This window comes from Rhincodon typus, chromosome 28 (genome assembly GCF_021869965.1).
Source record: "Rhincodon typus isolate 14 chromosome 28, sRhiTyp1.1, whole genome shotgun sequence".
In the NCBI taxonomy this organism is placed as follows: domain Eukaryota; kingdom Metazoa; phylum Chordata; class Chondrichthyes; order Orectolobiformes; family Rhincodontidae; genus Rhincodon; species Rhincodon typus.
The window spans coordinates 20,408,255-20,428,918 of NC_063359.1; the positions used below are offsets into that span (position 1 = coordinate 20,408,255).

Consider the following 20,664-nt stretch of genomic DNA (forward strand, 5'->3'; position numbering starts at 1 on the left):
TAATGAAAATCAATGAAGGCAATGTGGGTCAACCATTTTCTCCTAAATTTTACAATGCTCTGCAATCTTACATAAAATAATGACCTGTTCCATACATTGTTCATAAGAACAAAAAGGGGTCTATCCCTTTCTGATTACATGATGGGCACCACACAATAATCAAAAAATAATCACAAAAGTGATTGGTATCAGTGAAATTATTCAGTAGGTTTTGGGCTTGTGTTTTTCTTTCCCTGTAAATAAAATAAAACAGTTGAATTTTGGAACAGCCAAGAAGTATCTACATTCTATTTATCAATAGCAGAATGCTAGTTCTGAGGAATGACACTAGTTCTTGCAAATCTGCTCCAATAGCATTCTTTTTCAGTGTGACTTTTAAACATTGGTGATCTTCCCCATCAGCTGTCTTGCTATTAAAATGCTTAGACTTAAGCTTTTAAGCTACAAAATGTTAGAATTTAGCTGAATTTTGACACCCAATACAATCATCAATGGACACACAGAAATAAATTATTTTACTTGTGTTTGCACTGAATAGATTGAATGCTTGTCTCCTGCTATAATCACAACGGAAAGCTCAAAATATTTCACGTTCCCAGTCTTTTCTTTGATTTTAAGCATTGTGCAGTAACATGTTGAATGGCTGAATAGCTCAGACACACAGTAATTTCATAAGTTCTTCATCTGAATAATATTGTTATATAATGGTTGCTATATTAGAATTAAGTTATTTGACTTGTCTGTGATGCCTCTCTTAGGGTTGCCATTCCTTCACCTTTACCCCGTAGCCCTGCATATTCTTCTATTTCAGATAATAATCCAAACTCCTCTTATATGCCTCAATTGAACCTGCTTCAACCACAATCTCTCAGGCCATGCATTCCAGTTCCTAACCAGCTGCTGTATGATGAGGTTTTTCTTCATGCCATTATTGCTTCTTTTGCCAATTGCCTTAAATCTGCACTCTCTGGTTCTTGATCCTTTTCACCAGCAGGAACTGTTTCCCACTATTTACTTTCTTTAGATCTATCATGACTATAAACACCTCTATTAAAAATCTTATCAACCATCTGTTTTCCACAAAAACAGTCCCAATTTCTCCACTACATTTACAGATTTAAAACCATTCCTGTGAACCATGCCTTCCACTTCTCTAATGCCTTCACATCTTTCCTAAACTCCAGTTGAAGCCAAACCAGTGTTTTAAAGATGTTTAACATAACTTCTTTGTTTCATACCCTATGCCCCTACTGACAAAGTCTAGGATATTGTATACTTTATTAGTCACTCTCCCAACTTGTCTTCCCACCTCCATTATTGATTTACATATACATCTATGTCCCTCTGCCTCTGCACCCCATTAGAATTTTACCTTTGCTTTATATTGTCTCTTCGTGTTTTCCTACCAAAATTATTTACTTCACAGTATTACTTTCATCTGCCACTTGATAGCCTCTTCCACCAACCTGTCTCTGTCCTTTTGAAATTACATATGACTCCTCACAGTTTTCAATACGTTCAGGATAAATTTTGAAATTGCGCCTTCAACACCAAACTTAAGGTCATGAATATATGTCAGGAAGAGCATGAATCCTAACACTGGCCCCTGGGGAACTCTACTGTAAAGCTTCCTCTTATCTGATAAACAGCTATTAACACCTACTCTCTGTTTCCTGTCACTTAGCCAATTTTTTCTATTGTCCCTTTTATTCTACGAGTTCTAACTTCATTTACACTTGTGATATTTTTACCTAGTGTCTTTTGGAAGTCTATGTATACCATAGCAACAGCATTTCCCTTATTAAACTTCTCTGTCATCAAAAACTTGACCAAGTTAGTTAAATCCAATTTGTCCTTAGATTTCCTTAAATAACTTCAATGTGACTTAATTTTGTCCTGAATTATCATTTCTAAAAGTTTTCTCATTTTCAAGGTTAAACTAGCTATCCTGAATTTTCTGGGCTTGTTATATTCGTTTAAAAAAAAGACTTATTCCATGTTTTTTTTAAGTAGTTTTATTCAATGAGTCAACTCGCTGAATAGGACTGTTCATTGCCATGTACCTGTGGTGCAATTATGTAGTAAGATTGAAAAAGCAGCAATTTTAGGAACAAGGAACAGGAAAAGGCCATTGACCTTATCAGACCTATTCTGCCATTGAAGTAGATCCATTATTGATTTGTGTCTTACCTGCCTTGACCTGTAATTCTTAGTTTTTTGCTGTATAGAAGAATTATCAACATTTAGGGGTTTGACATTTTCAACTAATTTGCAGCTTTCTGGGGGGAAGAGAGTTCAAAATTTCCATTACATGTTGTGTGAAGTGCTTTCTAACATAATCATGGTCAGCAGTGGATGCCCCTTGATTCAAGGATGGTACCTACTCAGGGTTGTGTATTCCTGCTATGGGTCATTATCTAACATCATCCTGAATGGCTTAGGTCCAAGTTTAAAGCTATGCCCCATTGTTCTGAATTCACCTGCCTACAGAAATAGTTTATCTCTATCTCCGCTTTTAATTCCTTCTGATCATCCTAAATATCTCAATTAGTTAAAGGGAATAGAAGAGTAGACTCTGCTATCTCCTAATGTAATGCCTTTTAGTCTCATTGTAAGTTTATGAATCAGGGCTGCATCCTTACATGATAGCACAGGTAATGAACCAGTTTTCAGGAGGCTGTCCATTAAGTTGCGTTAAGTAAAGACAATTTTTCAGTGAGAATCAGGTGAGAAATTGTAAAGTTCAGACCGGTTGATTTACTGAGTAGTTTTAAATTGGTTATGAACAAAAAGTTTAAAAATATATAATTATAAGACCCTGGGGAGGCTGTGTGATTATGAGCTAAGTTGGGAAAATGGTAAGGCTGCCTCTCAAGCATAAGCTAGTGCTGCAGAAATATTATGAAGATCTGTTGTTTTTGTCCAAGACTTAATAACTACAGAAGCATAAGTTTAGGTACAGGGCATTCAGTCTCTAAAATCTACTTGTCATTCTTTTTGATCATAGCTAATCTGTACTAAACTCCACTTCCCCCGTGTTTGTTCCATATGGCTTGACATCATTACCTGACAAGAAATTGATCCAACTGTCTCTTGTAAATTTCAACTGACCCAGCATCCAGCTTCGGGTTGGGTAATGGGGTTGGGCACTCTCAGACCACGCCAGATTTTAACCACCTTTTTTGTAAATTGGTTTCACTTCTGATTTCCATTCCTGATTTCACTCCTCAATCTCTTGTCTCATTAATTTCAAGATTGTGCCCTTTTGTTCTAGTTTTCTATACCAGAGGAAATTGTTTTATTTTAGTATCTCTTTCTGTAACTTTAAACAGAAACATATAGACGTTAGTAAAGTAAATGAAAGTTGACCAATGGATAGTCAGCCTCTATCCCTCAGTTTGAAGGTGAGGTCTTTTCAGGGCCATGGATTTCTGCAGTGGGTCTTCATGTCACCGTACAGGCTGGTTTTCAACCTGTAGATCTTTGGGTACATGGGAAAGGATGTCCCATGAGGTAGTGTGATCCAGAGTGCAGGATTTGCTTTGTTTCCTTCTCTCTCACTGTTCTGCCTCAATTAATTATAGAGATTAGCAGTATGTACCATCTACAGCAATTAACTGACAGCACCTTCCAAATCTATGACCACTTCCATTTAGAAGGACAAGGGCAGCAAGTACAAGGCAACGCCACCAACTGCAAGTTCCCCTCCAAGCCACTCACATCCAGAATTGGAAATATATTGCCATTTCTTTACTATCACCAGGTCACAAAGTCCCAGGACTCCATTTTTGGCAGCGCTATGGATATATCTGCACCACATGGACTGCAGAAGTTCAAGCAGGTGGCTCACCGCCCGATTCTCCTTGGCAATAAATGGTGTCAGCAATGAACACATCCGTTAACATCCAGAGCATTCAGTGTTCTTTGCTTCAGTGATGAGGTGTTGTTGTGGAGTAGCAGACAGGTATTGAAGATACATTGAGCACGTTGTGGAACGGTGAGCTAGATGAGGATGTGTTAAAACGGTGCCTTCTTTGACTCAATTGAGCAGGGTCTGAACTGAGTATGTGTCCTACAAAAACGGCAGATTCTCCCGAAACCAAGTGCATCACTAAATAATACCAAGTGCGTGTAATTTTTTCTGTGAATCTACACCACAACCAATTCTATTATCGCATCGACAGGAAAATTTTAATGACCGCACAAAGTTTGTTTTCTATTTATTTAGAAAGAAGACAATCTGATCTTTTGAAGGCCGGTGATATAAAGTGTGTGCTTGCATCTGAAGGTGACCAGGGCTGATGCAAATGTGGAACTAGTGAGGATCAGAAGCCAGCAGAGATCAGGCATTATGAAATAAAACTTTCCTCTGATCGGTGCCAGTTGGTCGCGAATATTGTTCTGTTGAAATGCAGTTCAAGGCTCAGTTCAAATGCAGAATTTGATGTTGTCCCTTCCTTTGAGCCAGGAGCCCTAGGTTCAAGCGCTATCTGCCAAAAGGCGCGTAATAACACCTCTCAACAGGATGGTTAAAAATATCTGGAACTTGACGCCTGACTGGTTAGATAGAGGCAAAAGCAGTTGGATTTTGTTGGCATTCATTTGGTCGGCTGGTTAAACACCAAAGCAGTGGGGAATCTGATAAGTCAAGCTCCTTTGCATCGCAAAAAGTGGGTGTGACATAGGGAGCAGGGGAAAAGATGAAAAGCGGTCTGCGGTGCACAGCTATACCCGTACATCCCAATATCGTCTCCAATTTACAGCTTTCTTTCAGTCCAGCTTCAAACTGGAAGAGGAGTCACTCTAGATTCGAAACGTTAACTCTGTTTCTTCCCACACCTGCTGAGTTTTCTGAATAGAAACCGAAAGAACTGCGGATGCTGTAAATCTGAAACAAAAACAGAAATTGCTGGAAGCTCATCACAATTGGCAGCATCTGTGGAGAAAAATCAGAATTAATGTTTCGGGTCGAGTAACCCTTCCTCAGAACTAATGCTGGCTAGGAAAATGTTGCTTCATTTGTAGACGATAGGGTGGGGGGAGGGGGTAAGGAGTAAACAAGAGGTGGGCATAGAGCCCAGAGACAGAGAAGAACAGTTGGACAGTTTTCTGTTTCAAGCTGACAGGAGCATTCAGCGAATTGCAGATTTATAAACTCAGACATAAATGGATGGGGGAAATAACATGAGAATTTCAGAGAAAGTAGGAATGGAGCAGGGATTTCTGAAAGTTCGGTGGCACAGTCACTTTCTGAATTGAGGACAGTTGAGCGCCTTGTGGTTTATTCGGGCTGGTTTGTAGCTGTCAGTGTTGGCTGGGCTTCTGCAATCAGCACGGAGCGTTTCAATGCACATTGCATGGTGAGAGTGGTCTGTGCTCTTGTCTGAAGCGACGCTGCAACCTGCTTTCCTTCTCAATCGCAGTTTAATGTATTGAGGCTGCAGCGTTACAGATTTCTTCATGTGGGTTAGTACACGGTTCTTCATTTCTCAGTATGGTTTAAGGAGGAAAAAAGATTGACAACAAACGACAGGGAAGAATCTCTGTGCCAACTGACAGCAAACTGAAAGCAAACTGAACACTTAGCTGAACGGAAATCGAGACCCACAACTCGTTAGAAACTGGAACAATTCTTACTCCATTCACCTGAATGTTTCTTATTTCTGCCTGTTTTGTATTAGGCGGCCTGCGGAATTATAACACCATCCTTGGGCAATATGAACTTTCATCCTGACTAAAGCCTCCTCAAATGTTCCCGGTTTATGTTGTTACATAATCAATATTTATTTTTTAAAAAACATTATTTTCAATTGATGGAAACGTCAATCGAGGTAAAAAGATTTGAACAGAAGGAAGTTAGTTGATAACGAAGGTTAAGGAACAAGCTGTAACATGATGAATTTGGGTATCCCTCAATTATCTGATTGACTTTGACTTTGACTTTGAGCACGTATCTCAAGTCCGAGCCTATGTTTCTATCCTGATTTCACTTACACGGCAGAGCGTCCATTTCAAAGCAACCATTCCCCTCTGTAACCAGAAAATCAAATTGAAGTTCTCGCTCTGCTCGAACTCACCTTCGCCTCTGAGGGAATCAGGTCTGTGACCCTTAATAAATGGCGAGACGCTGGCATTCCTTAGTGTCGCTGTTTTGTGTTCGATTCATAATTATTGTGCCTGTCTACTTCATATTTCTACTTTTATATGAACTAATTGCAACAATATAAATCATTTATCTCAATAAACCAAGCTTTACATGAACCTGAGATAGTAGGAACTGCAGATGCTGGAGAATCCGAGACAACAAGGTGCAGGGCTGGATGAACACAGCAGGCCAAGCAGCATGAACCTTTTGTCTACAATATCATATTTCAATAATTAAATCATGTGTTTAAACAGCTAATGTGTTTACACAATGTCAATCATGCTTGGTTTAGACAGAAATAATATTCCTTTTTTTTTCAAAGGTGCAAAACAAACAGGTTAGAACAAACTCCTCGTATTTTTCCTCCATTTAGACCCTTGCTACAGAGCAGTGGCTGTAACACTATGCAAAATGCAGTACAAGTGCAAGTATCTTTTCAGGGTTTTAAATGTTGGTTTGAAAATGTAATGAAGTGAGACCATCAGAAGTGCGATTTTAAACTTGAAATGATGACAATCTCTGGTTTGGCTGATTGCAACAGCATCAGGTGAAAATCAGACATATAGTAAAAAGGAGACTGAGTCGGCCATTTGGGCCCACAGGCCTACATCACCATTCAATATGATCATGGTTGATCGTCCAACTCGATAGCTTATTCCAGCTCTTCTGCTTTATTCTTTTGATCACTTCAGCTATATCCAACTCCTATCTGAAATCAAAGAACAAAGAACAATATAGCACAGGAACAGGCCCTTGAGCCCATTAAGGCAATGCCAATACATGATGCATTTCTAAGCTAAAAACCTTTTGTCTCTACATGGTCCATATCCCTACATTTCCTGTCTATTCATAACTGTCAAGATGCCTGTCAAACATTGCTATTGTATTCACTTCCACCAACTCTTCTGACAGTGCATTCCAGGCACTTACCATCTTCTGTTTCAAAAAAAAACAAAACTTGCCTCTCACAGCTCCTTTCAACTAACCCCCATTTACCTCAGACCAATGTCCCCTAGTAACTGACATTTTCACCCTGGGGGAGAAAAGACTCCGGCTATCCATGCCTCTCATAAACCACATTTGTCCAATCTTGCCACATATCCAATACCCTTCAAACCAGGCATACAATGTTTTGCACGGACTGAATTCCACAGGATCACCTCTCTCTGAGTGAAGAAACCGCTCGTCATCTCAGTCCTTAATGATTTACCCCGTATCCTCAGACTGTGATCCCTGGGTCTGGACTCCCCTGCCATTGGGAACATCCTGTATCTAAACTGTCTATTCCAGTTGGAACGTTATAGGTTTAGGATGATGCAAATGATCATGATTATGTACAAAGAAATGCTGGATGTGGTTTATTTGTTTACATTTCTGGTAATCTGTTTATGCGAGTGACTTTTCCTCCTGATCTTTTGTAGTTACAATTCTCACTTTCTATTATTACCTCAGTTACCAGATTTATTGTTACCTCAATAAAGGAGCCTAGACATCCCAGCAGATCTGTAAATTCTGTTTGTGGTGTTGTTGGAACCACATTGCTTTGTTCTTTTTAGGTCCTGAGATTCTTGAAGGCAGGGTTGGAAGTCCTATTTTATACTAAGCCTTTACTAAAAGTCAAAGCAAAGAAAATTCATTGCAGACATGGAACAATTCAACCAGATCTGACTGTGGTAGGAGTGGAGGAAGCAATGTTATCCCACCCTCGACCCTTTGTTCAGTCTTACTATTTCCTTTTAGTCCTCTTAAATCAGTAACTCACTCCAACATTACTTTTATAGGAAGTACAGCATTATTTGTACAATACATTTCAAACCCAAGGCAAACTAATTCCTGTTTATAGAAAATAAATTGACTTAAAAATGATCATAACTATGACTACTCCTACGGTATTCAAATAAAAACAATTATTGCAGATGCTGGGCATTGCAAATAAAAAACAAAAAGCACTAGAGAAAGTCAGTATGTGTTGAGAGAGAAACAGAGTTCATGCTTAAAGTCCAATATGAATTTTTGTCCTGTACAATATTTAGCTTTGCTATTGTACCTATCCTACCTGCCTGTACATTACAAGGTGACCTATCATGTCAATATACGTCTTTCATATTTTTGAATTTAGGTAATGGGCTAACCTTGGAGGGAGCTGTACCTTCAGACCAAGACAGTCATCCGAAACCAGCCAAGAGAGCACGGACGTCATTCACAGCAGAGCAATTACAGGTAGCATTGCGGCAGGGATCCCCGTCACTCTTACAACATGACAATCCATTTTATGATCAGGCACTTCCCATTCATATTGCTGTTTCTATTTCTGAACCCTACTTTTTGAATACCACCGCTGCCTGTTGAGAGGAGCATGGGATAACTAACCAGTCCAATAAAACTTCTCTCTCAAAGTCATTCATTAAATATTGTAGTGCTTTCCTCATGAGATCACATCATTATTTTAACTTTGTACTTTGTGTTGTTCAACTGTATCTGTCATCATTCTGCCCACTCTATTCATTTATTAATTTCCTGTATAAGATAAGAAGCCTTTATGCTAAAACAGAGTCCTGAAGCGCTTGACACAGTTCTGTATTGAAAGACATATTCTTGGCCAGTAAGTTATCATTAAAGTGAGACAGTAGTGAAGAATTATTTATAAATACTGTTTAGTTTTGAAAGAGCCGTGGTTTACTAAAGGGACACCCAACTCCAGATGATTGAAATCAAAGAGTCTCATTTGTATGCACATTGATCAGAATTGCTCTCTTAGGCTATTTCAAATTTTGGATTCTAATCTATCATAGCAACATCTTGTTACAAAATGTAGATCTCATGCCAGTTGCTACATTTTATTACCTTGTCAATGACCATCTTTACCTTTTATTAGATAACAATTGATGTCAAGTGAGAGACACTGTCTTACAAACTTTATATTGCACTCTGCCTTTGCTGACAGTACTTTTCACACTATCTGTGTACAGGTGATGCAGGCACAGTTTGCACAAGACAATAATCCTGATGCACAAACACTTCAGAAGCTTGCAGACATGACTGGCTTGAGCAGACGTGTTATCCAGGTATGAATATGCTCACATAATGAAGAGGGTACAGATACTTGTGAATTAAGTAGCTGCAGAAATGACACACCACTGAATACCTCATATCAAATAATGAGCATTTTTTTTTTTTGGATCGATCACTCATTAAAAACAATTAGATGAAATGAAATGATTATTATTGACCATTTTTATTTGGATACTTCTCTTGTGAATGCCAACAATAGGTGGAGCAATGAGTGCACATGGACAGGAACAGAGTGTTGCACGACCCAGCGAAGAATTGACAGCAACAGCTACCTGTCACAAATATGGCAATGGCATCAGAATTGTACTGGGATTCTACGCACTGCTTCTGATCATTCACACTTCTGGAAGATTATGCCTCATTGAGGCACCTCTTCTCTAAGCAGCCACTTTCTCCTCTGCCCCCACCCCAGACTGAATTGACACAAGGTACTGGGTGGCAGTGTGAGAAGTGGCCAAGACAGCATGAGAGATTGGTCATTGCTTTTCTGTGGCAGTCCACACATGCACTGGTGCTGACATCACTGCACAGCTCATGCAGACACGAATCCTGCATCTATAGCCACCTGCTGATGTCACTGGCCCTTTCTGCTCATGGTTTGATGACCCTTGTATCAAACATTTTATTAGCCATTTTAGTATTCAGGTAATTACTGTACTTTTGTGGCTCTATGAACGAGCAGCGTTATTGATGCAGCCAGTTCCCAGAATTTGTTACATTCTATCATTTTAGCTGCTGGGGCTGGTTTTCATTACAGAAGACATTGAACGTATACTTTAATAGTCTTTTCCATGGAAACTTCCATAACAAGAGGACAATTAAGTGGCTGGCAGCATGGTAGGTGAGTTCATGCTGTGTTCCCTCCTTCACCTTGACTAATTCTATGGGGGAAAGGCTCATGGACAGCCATCCTGTCCCATCATCAATTATGGCTCTTGAATGGACAATTAATGCTCAATTCATGTTTTCCAATCGAAAGACCACGACTCTAACCTTTAGACTATTTCCTCTGCTTGAGCCTCCCCAAACTGGAAAAATAGCTATGCTCAATTATTCTACCTATTGGATTTAATTTCTTGAAAACATTGATCAAATCACACTTTAAACTCTTAAAATCCAGAGAACACCATCCTAACTTGAGTAATCTCTCCACATACTTTAACCGTTGGAGTTAAAATATTATTCTCGTAAATCTGTGCTGCACAACCTCCTGGATGTGGTGCTTAGTCTGCTCACAGTGCTCCAAGTTTGGACCAAGCAGGACCATCTATAATTTTAATTTAACTTCTACTCCCTTGCTAGTTAGTTAGTTAGTCTGATTATTTTCTGTGCCTGGTTCAAATGAACAACCATATATATGGATCCCAAGCTCTTTTCGTTGTTAGATTTTCATAATTTTAGGAAATAATTCTGTTTTTAGGTGCAAAGTGGATGGCTTCATATTTATTTACATTGAAATCTATTTATTATGGATTTTGCCCATTCACTCAATTTATTATCTCAATGTAATAGCTCCCAACTACTCTGCTGAGAATGCCATCTATCTTCATTGTACTGGCAAACTTGGATATGTAGGTTTTTAACCCATCATATAAGCTATTAATAACTTTATAAATAATTGAGGTCCCAACACAGACCATTATTGTTCAACACCAGTTACATCCACCCAATTAGAATATCTACCCATTATCCCTATTCTGTCTCCTGCTGATCATACAATTTCCCAACGGGATTGATAATTTGCCTTCAATTTCATGAGCTTCAAATTTAGCTGATCACATCTTATGAGAGATATTATCAAATGCCTTCTGGAAATGCATTATTTAAATAACATCCATAGACATTCTTCAAACACTATTTTAGTGACCACTTAAAAATTTCATCAGTTCGTCAGTTGTGATCCACCGTTTACAAATTCATGCTGGCTTTGTTTGAGCAGCTAAACAGTTTCAAGGTGTTCAGTCAGTCTATCTTTAATTGTAAACCCCAGCATTTGCTGACAACAGATACTTTATTAACTGGGCAAAAATTCCATGATTCCCCCTCTCACCTTTCTTAAATAGCAGAGTGGCATAGGCAGGGTGAGATTTTGGAAGTGTCACTGTATCACCAAACAGTTCAATGTAAATTCTCCTCCTCAAAAACTTGCATCGATATCTTCCATGATATTATACCAACTAACAATTTGTTTAATAAAATCATAAGATGCATAATGTAAATCAGCTAACATCAACTCTGAAATCAGAATTGATTTAAAATGAAAATATAATTTTAAATTTGTCATTTCAAACTAATTTGTAATGCAACAACTATTTGATGGTTTTACTATGAAACATAATCATTATTGTACAGAGTCCATTAATATGAGTTGAATGAAAGACATGAGTAATATAAATGTTCTGGCTTCATATTAAGTATGACTTGTGATTCATACTCCTAAAGTGCAACAAATATTCTAAATATGGCTATAGTATTGGAATGATCTCACTCAATCTGCATATATTGGCATAGATTTACAGAGTACCTGACTTGGCAATAGTGTTATATACATCTTAAGATGTGGATCATTATAACTCAGACATGCCTTTGGTACTCATGTTATTCAGTTCACAGTTGCTCAGTGTGATGTCTTCTATCACCTGATTCCTGTCTTGTGCAATCTATATACACCCAAGACATGACACCACTTACTATTGCTCCACCTCTGTGTATTTTATCTTGTTAGAGATTTTTAAAAACAGTTTTCCATCAGTATTAACATTTTCAGATTATACGGAATGTTATGTAAGTGAAAACATGTTTCATTGGAGTATAATGTAAACTGATCAGTGTTGGAAAATTCCACGTGTTAAGCAATTTGAGTTCAGTTACCTTACAGTCCTGGATGAACTAAGAATCAAAGCAGGTTCCAGTGCAATGAGTTCATCCTTGTTTGTTGTCTGGTTCTGAATTCTGGCCACATTTGATTCATGTGGTTCATGACTGCTCTTCTACACCTAAATTGTCCAGTATTCCCTAAACATATTGTGTTCCTCTTAGGAAGTGTTTTCTTTCCATCCAGTTCATATTGTTGGTGAGCTGCAAGTTGATTTATGTCAAATTCAGACAGATCTTCCAAGGTGACAAATATTGAAAAGGAAAATTTCAGCTTGGAAGAAATTACACAACTCCAGATTCCAAGAGTAACTTTCATCACCTTACAGAATTTGGCTTTCATGATGAAAGTGATGGAACACAGACACACAATGGCAGCCAAAATGCAGGGAGGAGTTCCAATGTAATATGCTTGTTGATATCAGTGTATCTGTTTTCCATATGTCTGACAATAATTGCCACCTGGTTTGTGTAGCAACAATCTTTTCCTAGAATTATAATGGAATAATATTGAGGTATTGATTTGATGGGGAATTTAAATCCAGACATTTTATTCTAAATGTTATTTCCTGCTTTCCAAATCTGAAATTCGGCTGTGGATTTGAAGTGATAATTTTTTAGGTTCACAAATCTAACTTTCAGGTTCATTTTTTAATGGTGCAATGCCCCTGTAGCTGAAGTATGTATTTGCAGCAGGTCATAACCCAATGGCCAGTTCACCGGACGGGAGGCCTTTGGGTATGTGGGCGTCATTCACTCAATGAATGTAGCCAAATCAGTGCAAATGTTATTGACTTCATAAAGAGTGTATGGTGATGGAATTAACATGCTCTGGAACCTCCTGAGTTGGTGACCATCTCCTACCCTGATATGCCCACATATTTGCAGCAACAAGTTGATTTCCAACTCTTCTGCATCCATCTATCCAATGCTAAACACTGGATTCACAAGAAGGACATGTGCATTGAGCTACAGTGGTCAGCCTGGGTATACCTAATTTACTGTTTGCCCAGCTGGAGATCAGAATTGTATGTTACAATTTGGATGTACAAATTTATAGCTCCCCTTGGTTCTGCTTGTAGTGGTGCATGATAGAATCATCCAACACTGAAGGAGGCTTTTCAACCCTTTGAGTCTGCACTGGTCCTCCTTATTATGCATAAATTCTTATCAATTGCTTTGAGTGTACACCTAAGTTGTGTTTGTATTTGTACTCTAACTAATTTATTTATAACTCAATGGGGTATTTTAGATTTGTTCTTAAGTTTGTGTGAACTTTGTAGTTTTATGCAGTTGAAAAGATTCCTGATCGTTCGTTCAGCTCAATTGAAGGTTTTACCATGGGGTACCATGATGGAATGTGTCTGTTGCTATTATAGGTCTGGTTTCAAAACTGCAGAGCACGACACAAAAAGCATACTCCACAACATGCAGTAGGTCAACCAGGTCCCCCTCGGTCACGCCTTCCTCCGTCCCTATCAGAGGACATTCATTACCAAGCTTTCAGTCACCATGAGCGGACCAGGATGGTGGCACTTCATGGTTATGTGGAAAGTAAGTAGATGTGTTGCATTCTGTTCCTCTTTATTTACATAATATTCTAATGACCTCCTTTATCCAGTTATGTGGATTTCTGTAAAGTATATAACATTGGGCATAAGTACAATTTTTATCAGATGACACAATTTAAAGTCAAATTGTATTCTACTGAGTTGAGCACCCTGAGTGCTAGGTAAGATTTTAGTTAATCTAGGCCCTGGTGCCAACATAGAAAGGAGCCATTGTCCTTAAATCTAATACCTGACACCAGACAGTTTAGTTAGATGGAAAGATGTAAAACTGTAACTCTTTCCTCTTGAATGACAGTGACTGGGTGGTAGTCCTTGACAGCATATAGGATATTAATTGGCACTGGAATGTAAATCTGAAGCAATACTTCATAATAAACTGTTATGGTAGGCTAACATTAATGAAAGTGATATTAGGAAGAAGTTATTTACACAGTGACTATCATTTGAAATATTGTAGAATTCAGGGTTGTGGAATAAATATGAAGAAAATCGATTCATTCTCAAAGGTCCAGTTGGAAGACATGTTGATTGGGAGCTCATGAGCATTTTTCTAGATGTGTGAACTAAGATGGGCCCAATGGCATTCATTACGTATAGTTATCCTGTGATGTGAATTGCCATAGAACTTTTTTTATGCAATTTCATTGAATTTTCCGTTTATACACCATTTACCTGTAATGATATCGCTGAAGTTAACTTCTTACAATGCTACAACAATGCGTGCTAAGTAGAAAGTTAAAACTTTTCAGGCATCTCTGACCAGGTTATACACTTGTTATTCTGTTAATTGGAAGTAATCTTATTTATAATTACTGTTACTCTCTGGTTTGCAATTAACATCACAAATTCCTATAGACTGTCCAGCAACTGAAGCAGATTTCCCCCAGACCAATGGAGTTTAGAATCATATTTGCACAGATCTGGGAAGCAATTGCCTTGAATCCTTGTTTAGCCTAAAACAGTTTGAAACAAGGCACTAGTGTGTGATGAAAGTTTTTTTTTTTTATCCTTTTAAAACGAGGCTCTTTGTTTTTTAGAATACAAGCACACTGAGTTTCATTACATCATTTGAAGTAACAAAGGAATTTCACATACAAGATTTAATCCAGATTTTCAGTTTATTGTCTAGCAGATTGGTGGTGAATGACAATGGGAACATTAGTGATCACTTAGTTTTCAAGTTCACTAAGATTTGATACGCAATCCAGTGCAAATGGATGACACTTGACTTTGTGTTTGTAACACCGAGTTTTAAACTCACGTTCAGTGAAATGGCTTCTCAGCATCTACCCTGTGGAGTCATAGTTATAGAGCTGTACAGCATGGAAACTGATCCTTTGTTCCAACGCAATGATGCTGACCAGATATCCTAAATTAAGCTAGTCCCATTTGCCAGCATTTGGCCCACATCCCTCTAAACCCTTCCTATTCATTATACCCATCCAGATGCCTTTTAAATGTTGTAATTGTACCACCCTCTGCCACTTTCTTTGGCATCTCATTCCATACATGCAGACCTTGGCTATTCATCCTATCCATGCCCCTCATGATCTTATAAATTTCTATAAGGTGACCCCGATGCTGCAGGGAAAATACCCCAATCTATTCAGCCTCTCCCTATAGCTCAAACACTCCAACCCTTGCAACATCCTTGTAAATCTGTTCTGAACTCTTGTCAAATTTCACACCATCCTTCCTCTAGCTGCGAGACCAGAACTGAATGCAGTATTCCAAAAGTGACCTAACCAATGTCCTGTACCAGCTCAACATGATCTCCCAACTCCTATACTCTATGCACTGACCAATAAAGGATCTATGAACCTGCACTCCAAGGTCTCTTTGTTCAGCAACACACCCCAGGACCTGCCCATTAAGTGTATAAGTCCTGCTCTGATTCTCTAAGAATTTTCTGCATTTCATAGGACAGCCCTTTTATTCCATAAAATCAATTTATTTTACTTTGCATTCCCTCTAGTGTAAGTATATATGTCCTTGGTTGAGGAGATCAATGTGTATACAATAATCTTGATATAGACATACTGAAGTCCTGCATAATTGCAGCAAGAGCTCTTTGGTGTTATACGCCAGTGTCCTTGCAATAAAAGCTGGAATACCAACTTTCTACCTAATTGCTTTCTATGCATATATGTTGATTTTGTGCTTCATGTGCAAGGACACCCAAGTTACTATGACTACCGACATTAGTCTTTTGTGAATTAGTCTCCTTCCTTTTAAAATCATTAACTGTGATTATCTTCTCCCTGTACCAACGATATCATGCTTTCACCATGTAAATTCTTCTGCAGTGCTAATGTGCTATATTCAACTGTATTGCTATAGATGCTCTCCTCTTATTTTTAGGCCATCCATTTTCAGTATTGACAACACAGTCCATTCCACACCAAGCTTTGGCTCTGCCACAGTTGCCAATCAGCCGTTGATCCCTCCATCAAAAACAGTCTTTGAAGAACAGATGGCATTCATGGATCGTGTGACAAGCAAAAATTTAATTCATAAATCCCACTTGTGTAAATTCTAAGTCATGTATTAAGATGTAATGACCTATCTACATCCTGTTCATGGCTTGGTTTTCAAATAGTATGAAATTCAATTCCTTACATAAGGAAACAAGATTAGAAAATGCTGGAAACACTCAACCAACAGGATCTTCAGATAACAGACAAGTTAACCTTTCAGACATGGACCCTTTGCTAGACCTGTTTTCCAGCATCTGCGGTATTTTGCTTTTTGTTCATTGTCTAAGGACCATTTCACTAATCCGAAGGCTGGACCTTTTGATTTTGTCAGGATTAGGACCGACCTCAATGATAAACAATGTTTTTGCCCATTTTGTTTCTAGTGACAGTATTAATGTTTTTTCTACACCAGAGGTGATTAAAGCAGCTGCTGTGAACAATCACCTCTGCATTGTATCAGTAATATTTGGCTTGAGGTGAAATGACTTTGAACTTTGATTTGCTTCTATTTCATTTATTGACAATCCAGTATGAAGGCGTTCTGCATTGTAGTTCATGCCTCCCAATATTAGTTGCAACTAGGTCATCTTTAAACATCGTGGTCTAGCATCACTCAACGTGGATGGTTCACTTGTACTGCATTTCTCAAATTGGTATTTTTCAGCTCCCAAAATCACTTGGCAGAATAATAACTGGCATTCCTTCAGCCCATCAACTCGAGTCATGGACAAGGTGCTCCAGTCCATGTTTTAAAAACCTAACTTTCAGGCTCTAATTTGGGTCTTCTTTTCAAAATGACTTGCAAATGGAAACTTCCCCAAGTATATTCTGTTATTGTACCACTTGCAGATCAGCCAGTCCACATCAACCGGGAATTTACTCACTACACTGAGAATGCATTACCCTGCAGCAACAGCATGGTGCCACTTTGAATACCCCACACAGTAATATAATTTTGTTGACTTCACTATTCAAAATAAATTTTCATAAACTGTTAAAATTCATATCTCTGTGTTTTAAACAAGATAAACAATGGGTCTTGTTAGCTCTCAAAAATATAAAACTGTCAGAAAATAGGCCCATAAAACTCATTCACCCTAGAGTTCATGAGTTGCACAGAGTACTGCCTCTCAGTAATTTACTGTGGCTTAGTTTTAGTAAGCTACAAATTCATATCAATAATTAAAGTTTAGTTCAGTTGAAATTTTGGTTACTTAAAGTTTGACATAGAAACTCAGTAAAAACTAATCTTCCTTACCCATCACACTGTATTTGAACAAAACATTTGATGTGTGCCAGACCAGTTCCGCTACAATCACTGGCTGAAATTTATTGTACAAAATGTTCTTCTCATGTGATATGAATAAATGAGGTCTCAGAAGAAAAGGAAGCCCATGTTAGCTGTCTTCATTTGTTCAAATAATGATTGGAGGAATATGATGCAGAATGTCCAATATGATCATTGTAAAACTATTGGATGGATGAAACTGGGTTGTCTTTGTAAACGGGGTTGCTGGCTTAGTTAGAATGATTGAAACACTTAGTGGGGTTGACTTTCCAGTTTAGTTTGTGAATTTCAGTACAGGGATAAACAGACCAAAGGCATTAATGTTTGATCCCTAGTCTGAATCCCTGCGCTGAATAGCTTATCTCAGCCAGAGTGACAGAAGGGCCCCTATGATTTTCTCAGTTGACCTGAATTAGGGTCCACATCTGTGAAAGATTCTGCTCTCGGCTGCTATGTTGTGACTCATGCTGGGCAAGTGTACAAGAGTGGACAGGATACTTGCGATGTCAAATAGCCTGTGCTGGGCATTCTTTCTAGAGTCACAAATTAAAATTCATCACTTGGGTAATTGAAAGTGTCAAGGCCTTCATGAAAGGAGGAAAGAAATGGGACAGAATGGGTTGAAAACTAAAATACTTAAGTGACATTTTTCTCTGATGCTAGAAACAAATTAATATTGCTTGCCAACTTTCTGTGAAGTGTATGAGAAATGGCCAGAGGTCACAACAGAATATTTATTGCCAATTTTAGTTAACATATGCAATTCTTGCCTAATTTATCAATATTCTCCTTTTCAGTTCACCTGGGTAATCAATCTCATTTGTTTCTAAATGCAGCTTACCGAGGCTCTGCACTAATGTAGTCAGAGCTTGCCAGATCTTGGGACCAGTGTCCTAGTGATATAAGAACAAGAGTAACAAAAATATGAACGAGTGAATTAAAAGATGAGATTTACATTTTTAAAATTTCAAAATATTATTTTATTTCTCGACAAAAAGGGGGTATCATTCTGTTTGAGATAAGTATGTCCAAATTGGATTTAATTGGTTTCAATGTGACTAAGCAGTACAGCAGAGTCTCTCTCTCGCGCTAGCAACATTTCAGGATGTGGTCTACAGCCCTCTCTTTCAGTCGATTTATTTATTGCTGACGTCAGCAGCTTGAATTCCTAAGTAAAATATCTGCAGGAAGACCTCAAATTATACCATTTACTCATTTTACAAACCTGTTTAGAATTAAAAGTCGGCCAGTAGATTGAAATGAGTGACCTCTGTTTATTAAAATCAGAAGGATTGCACAGAGTTATATTTACCTAGTCTTCAGTCGAGGACTTGAGTCACCTTGGTGCTTAAAAAATCAAGTTGAGTGCTTCATTTCTGGACTCAAACCAGGCCAGAGTGTGTCTTGCATTCTAGTATAACATCTTGCTCTCACTTTCTGACCAGTAGCAGATCCATTCCTAAGCCTGTACACAGTGGGGAAAGATGGACTCTTGTTACACATTGGTCCCTTCTCTACCACTGTGCAGGAAGGTCTGGGTTTGTCACCCTTGCTGTAGAGCTGTGTTGTAACACATCTGAACAGGCTGATTTAAAAATTACCTCCAGCAAAGAAAGATACAGTTTGTTGTTTTCCATCAGGATGACTTGTTTGGTTGCTAATGGCTCACGTACCCACTTTTAGTCTCAGAGGTTCCACCTTTATCTAATATACTTGGATTTGTTGTCATCCTGTATTTTAACTGGCAACAGTGACTAATAGAGGATGCAGACAAGTCACTGTTATGCCTGTCTGGCTAGCTGGAGTGGTGAGGAAACAATAAGTTGTGGAAGTAACTAAATACTTTGTCAGAATTTTACACATTTTACCAGAAAGGAAATCAAGTTGTGTAGATCTCATCATTTATAGCTCAAAGGGATTCAGAAACAATTCCAGCAACTAATGTATCAGCAATTTAACCATAGAACATTGGCTGAATCATCATACCTCATACAGACAAGTTTATTGTTTATTCTACGCCGAATGAAAATATAAAGGTTTACAAGAACCATCCAGGCTAGAGCAAAGAAGCACAATGACCACATCATTATTTTGTTATGATAAAAAACAAATTGTTTACTTCTTTCCAAGCATACTGTCATCGTATGTACAACTTTGTAACATGAAAAAAGAGATTTCACTCTAGATCACCGATTTTGCTAAAGCCTAAATCATGTCTTGTCATATGTGTTCTTGTACATAGATGTTTAAAGCGTTTTTAATCCAAATGTAAATTGTTTGTTTTAGCATGTGATGATTCAACATGTCTTGGCTTACAACAATTACCATTACAAAATGGATGCTACTTTTAAAATGTCAAGACACTGTTAATCAAGTATTTATTGTAAAATATAAACTTCCGTAAGCACTTTTAAGATTTTCAGTTTTTGTAACATTTAGACTTTTACTGTGCATTGTTAATGTATTGTGTGATTAAATGCAATAAAAGTGCTGCCACTTTGATGAATTTATGCCTCTACTAATCTAATTTTATTTTACTTCTCAAAGTTTTTGATTTGAAAAGTTAGGTGTATATTAATCTCTGTGAATAAATTGAAGATGTATTGGGTCAGTCCAGACCCAGAGTGATTGTTTCTCTGCTTAATTGCTCATGCTTATAGAAGACAGTTTAATCTGTGCTTGGAATCTGACTGGGGAGGTTGAGGTGGGGAAAATTTATCACATAGGAAAACCCGATAAATCCACACATTATTAATGTACGTTGGACACTGAATTGGAGTCCTTTTGATTATCGATTTAGCTGAGTAATTGTGAAGTTTTGCACCATGCGCTCGTTCTGTAAACTCCTACCAACAAGGAAAACAAGAAAAATGTTGATGATGTCAGCAGGGCCACTAACACGTAGCGCTCCAATGATGGTGATGTGAGTAACTGTGTAGATAAAGGTACAGTCACAATAGCACAATCACTGTTGGTAACTGCATGAAAAAGAATCAAACAAAAGGCTATATGCATTTTATGCATTTTTTTTTAAAAAACAGAACTGCTTTATGAAAGATTCTCTGTAATTGGTGGTTTCAGTGCTGTGAAATTCAGTTAAGTGATATTACAAGACAGATTTCACAACTTCAGTAAAAGATATTGTGCACCTTTAGTGCTTGGCTGCTTAGTGGTGTCACAGGCTCAGGAGCAACCTGAAAAAAAAAACCTTGGTATAAAAAGCACATCCAGAGCTGG

General features: G+C 38.1%; 1 protein-coding gene across 2 annotated transcripts in view; it reads left to right on the plus strand.

The window, feature by feature from the left end:
• lhx6a (LIM homeobox 6a) overlaps positions 1-19,828 on the plus strand; it is a 49,816-nt gene extending 29,988 nt beyond the window's left edge. For both annotated transcript variants that reach the window (XM_020510560.2, XM_048613571.1), the window contains exons 6-9: positions 8,265-8,365; positions 9,115-9,210; positions 13,471-13,645; positions 16,024-19,828. In XM_020510560.2, coding sequence (XP_020366149.1) covers positions 8,265-8,365; positions 9,115-9,210; positions 13,471-13,645; positions 16,024-16,103 — 452 coding nt within the window. In that variant the 3' untranslated portion in view covers positions 16,104-19,828. The remainder of the gene's footprint in view (positions 1-8,264; positions 8,366-9,114; positions 9,211-13,470; positions 13,646-16,023) is intronic.
• Positions 19,829-20,664: the final 836 nt, after the last annotated feature.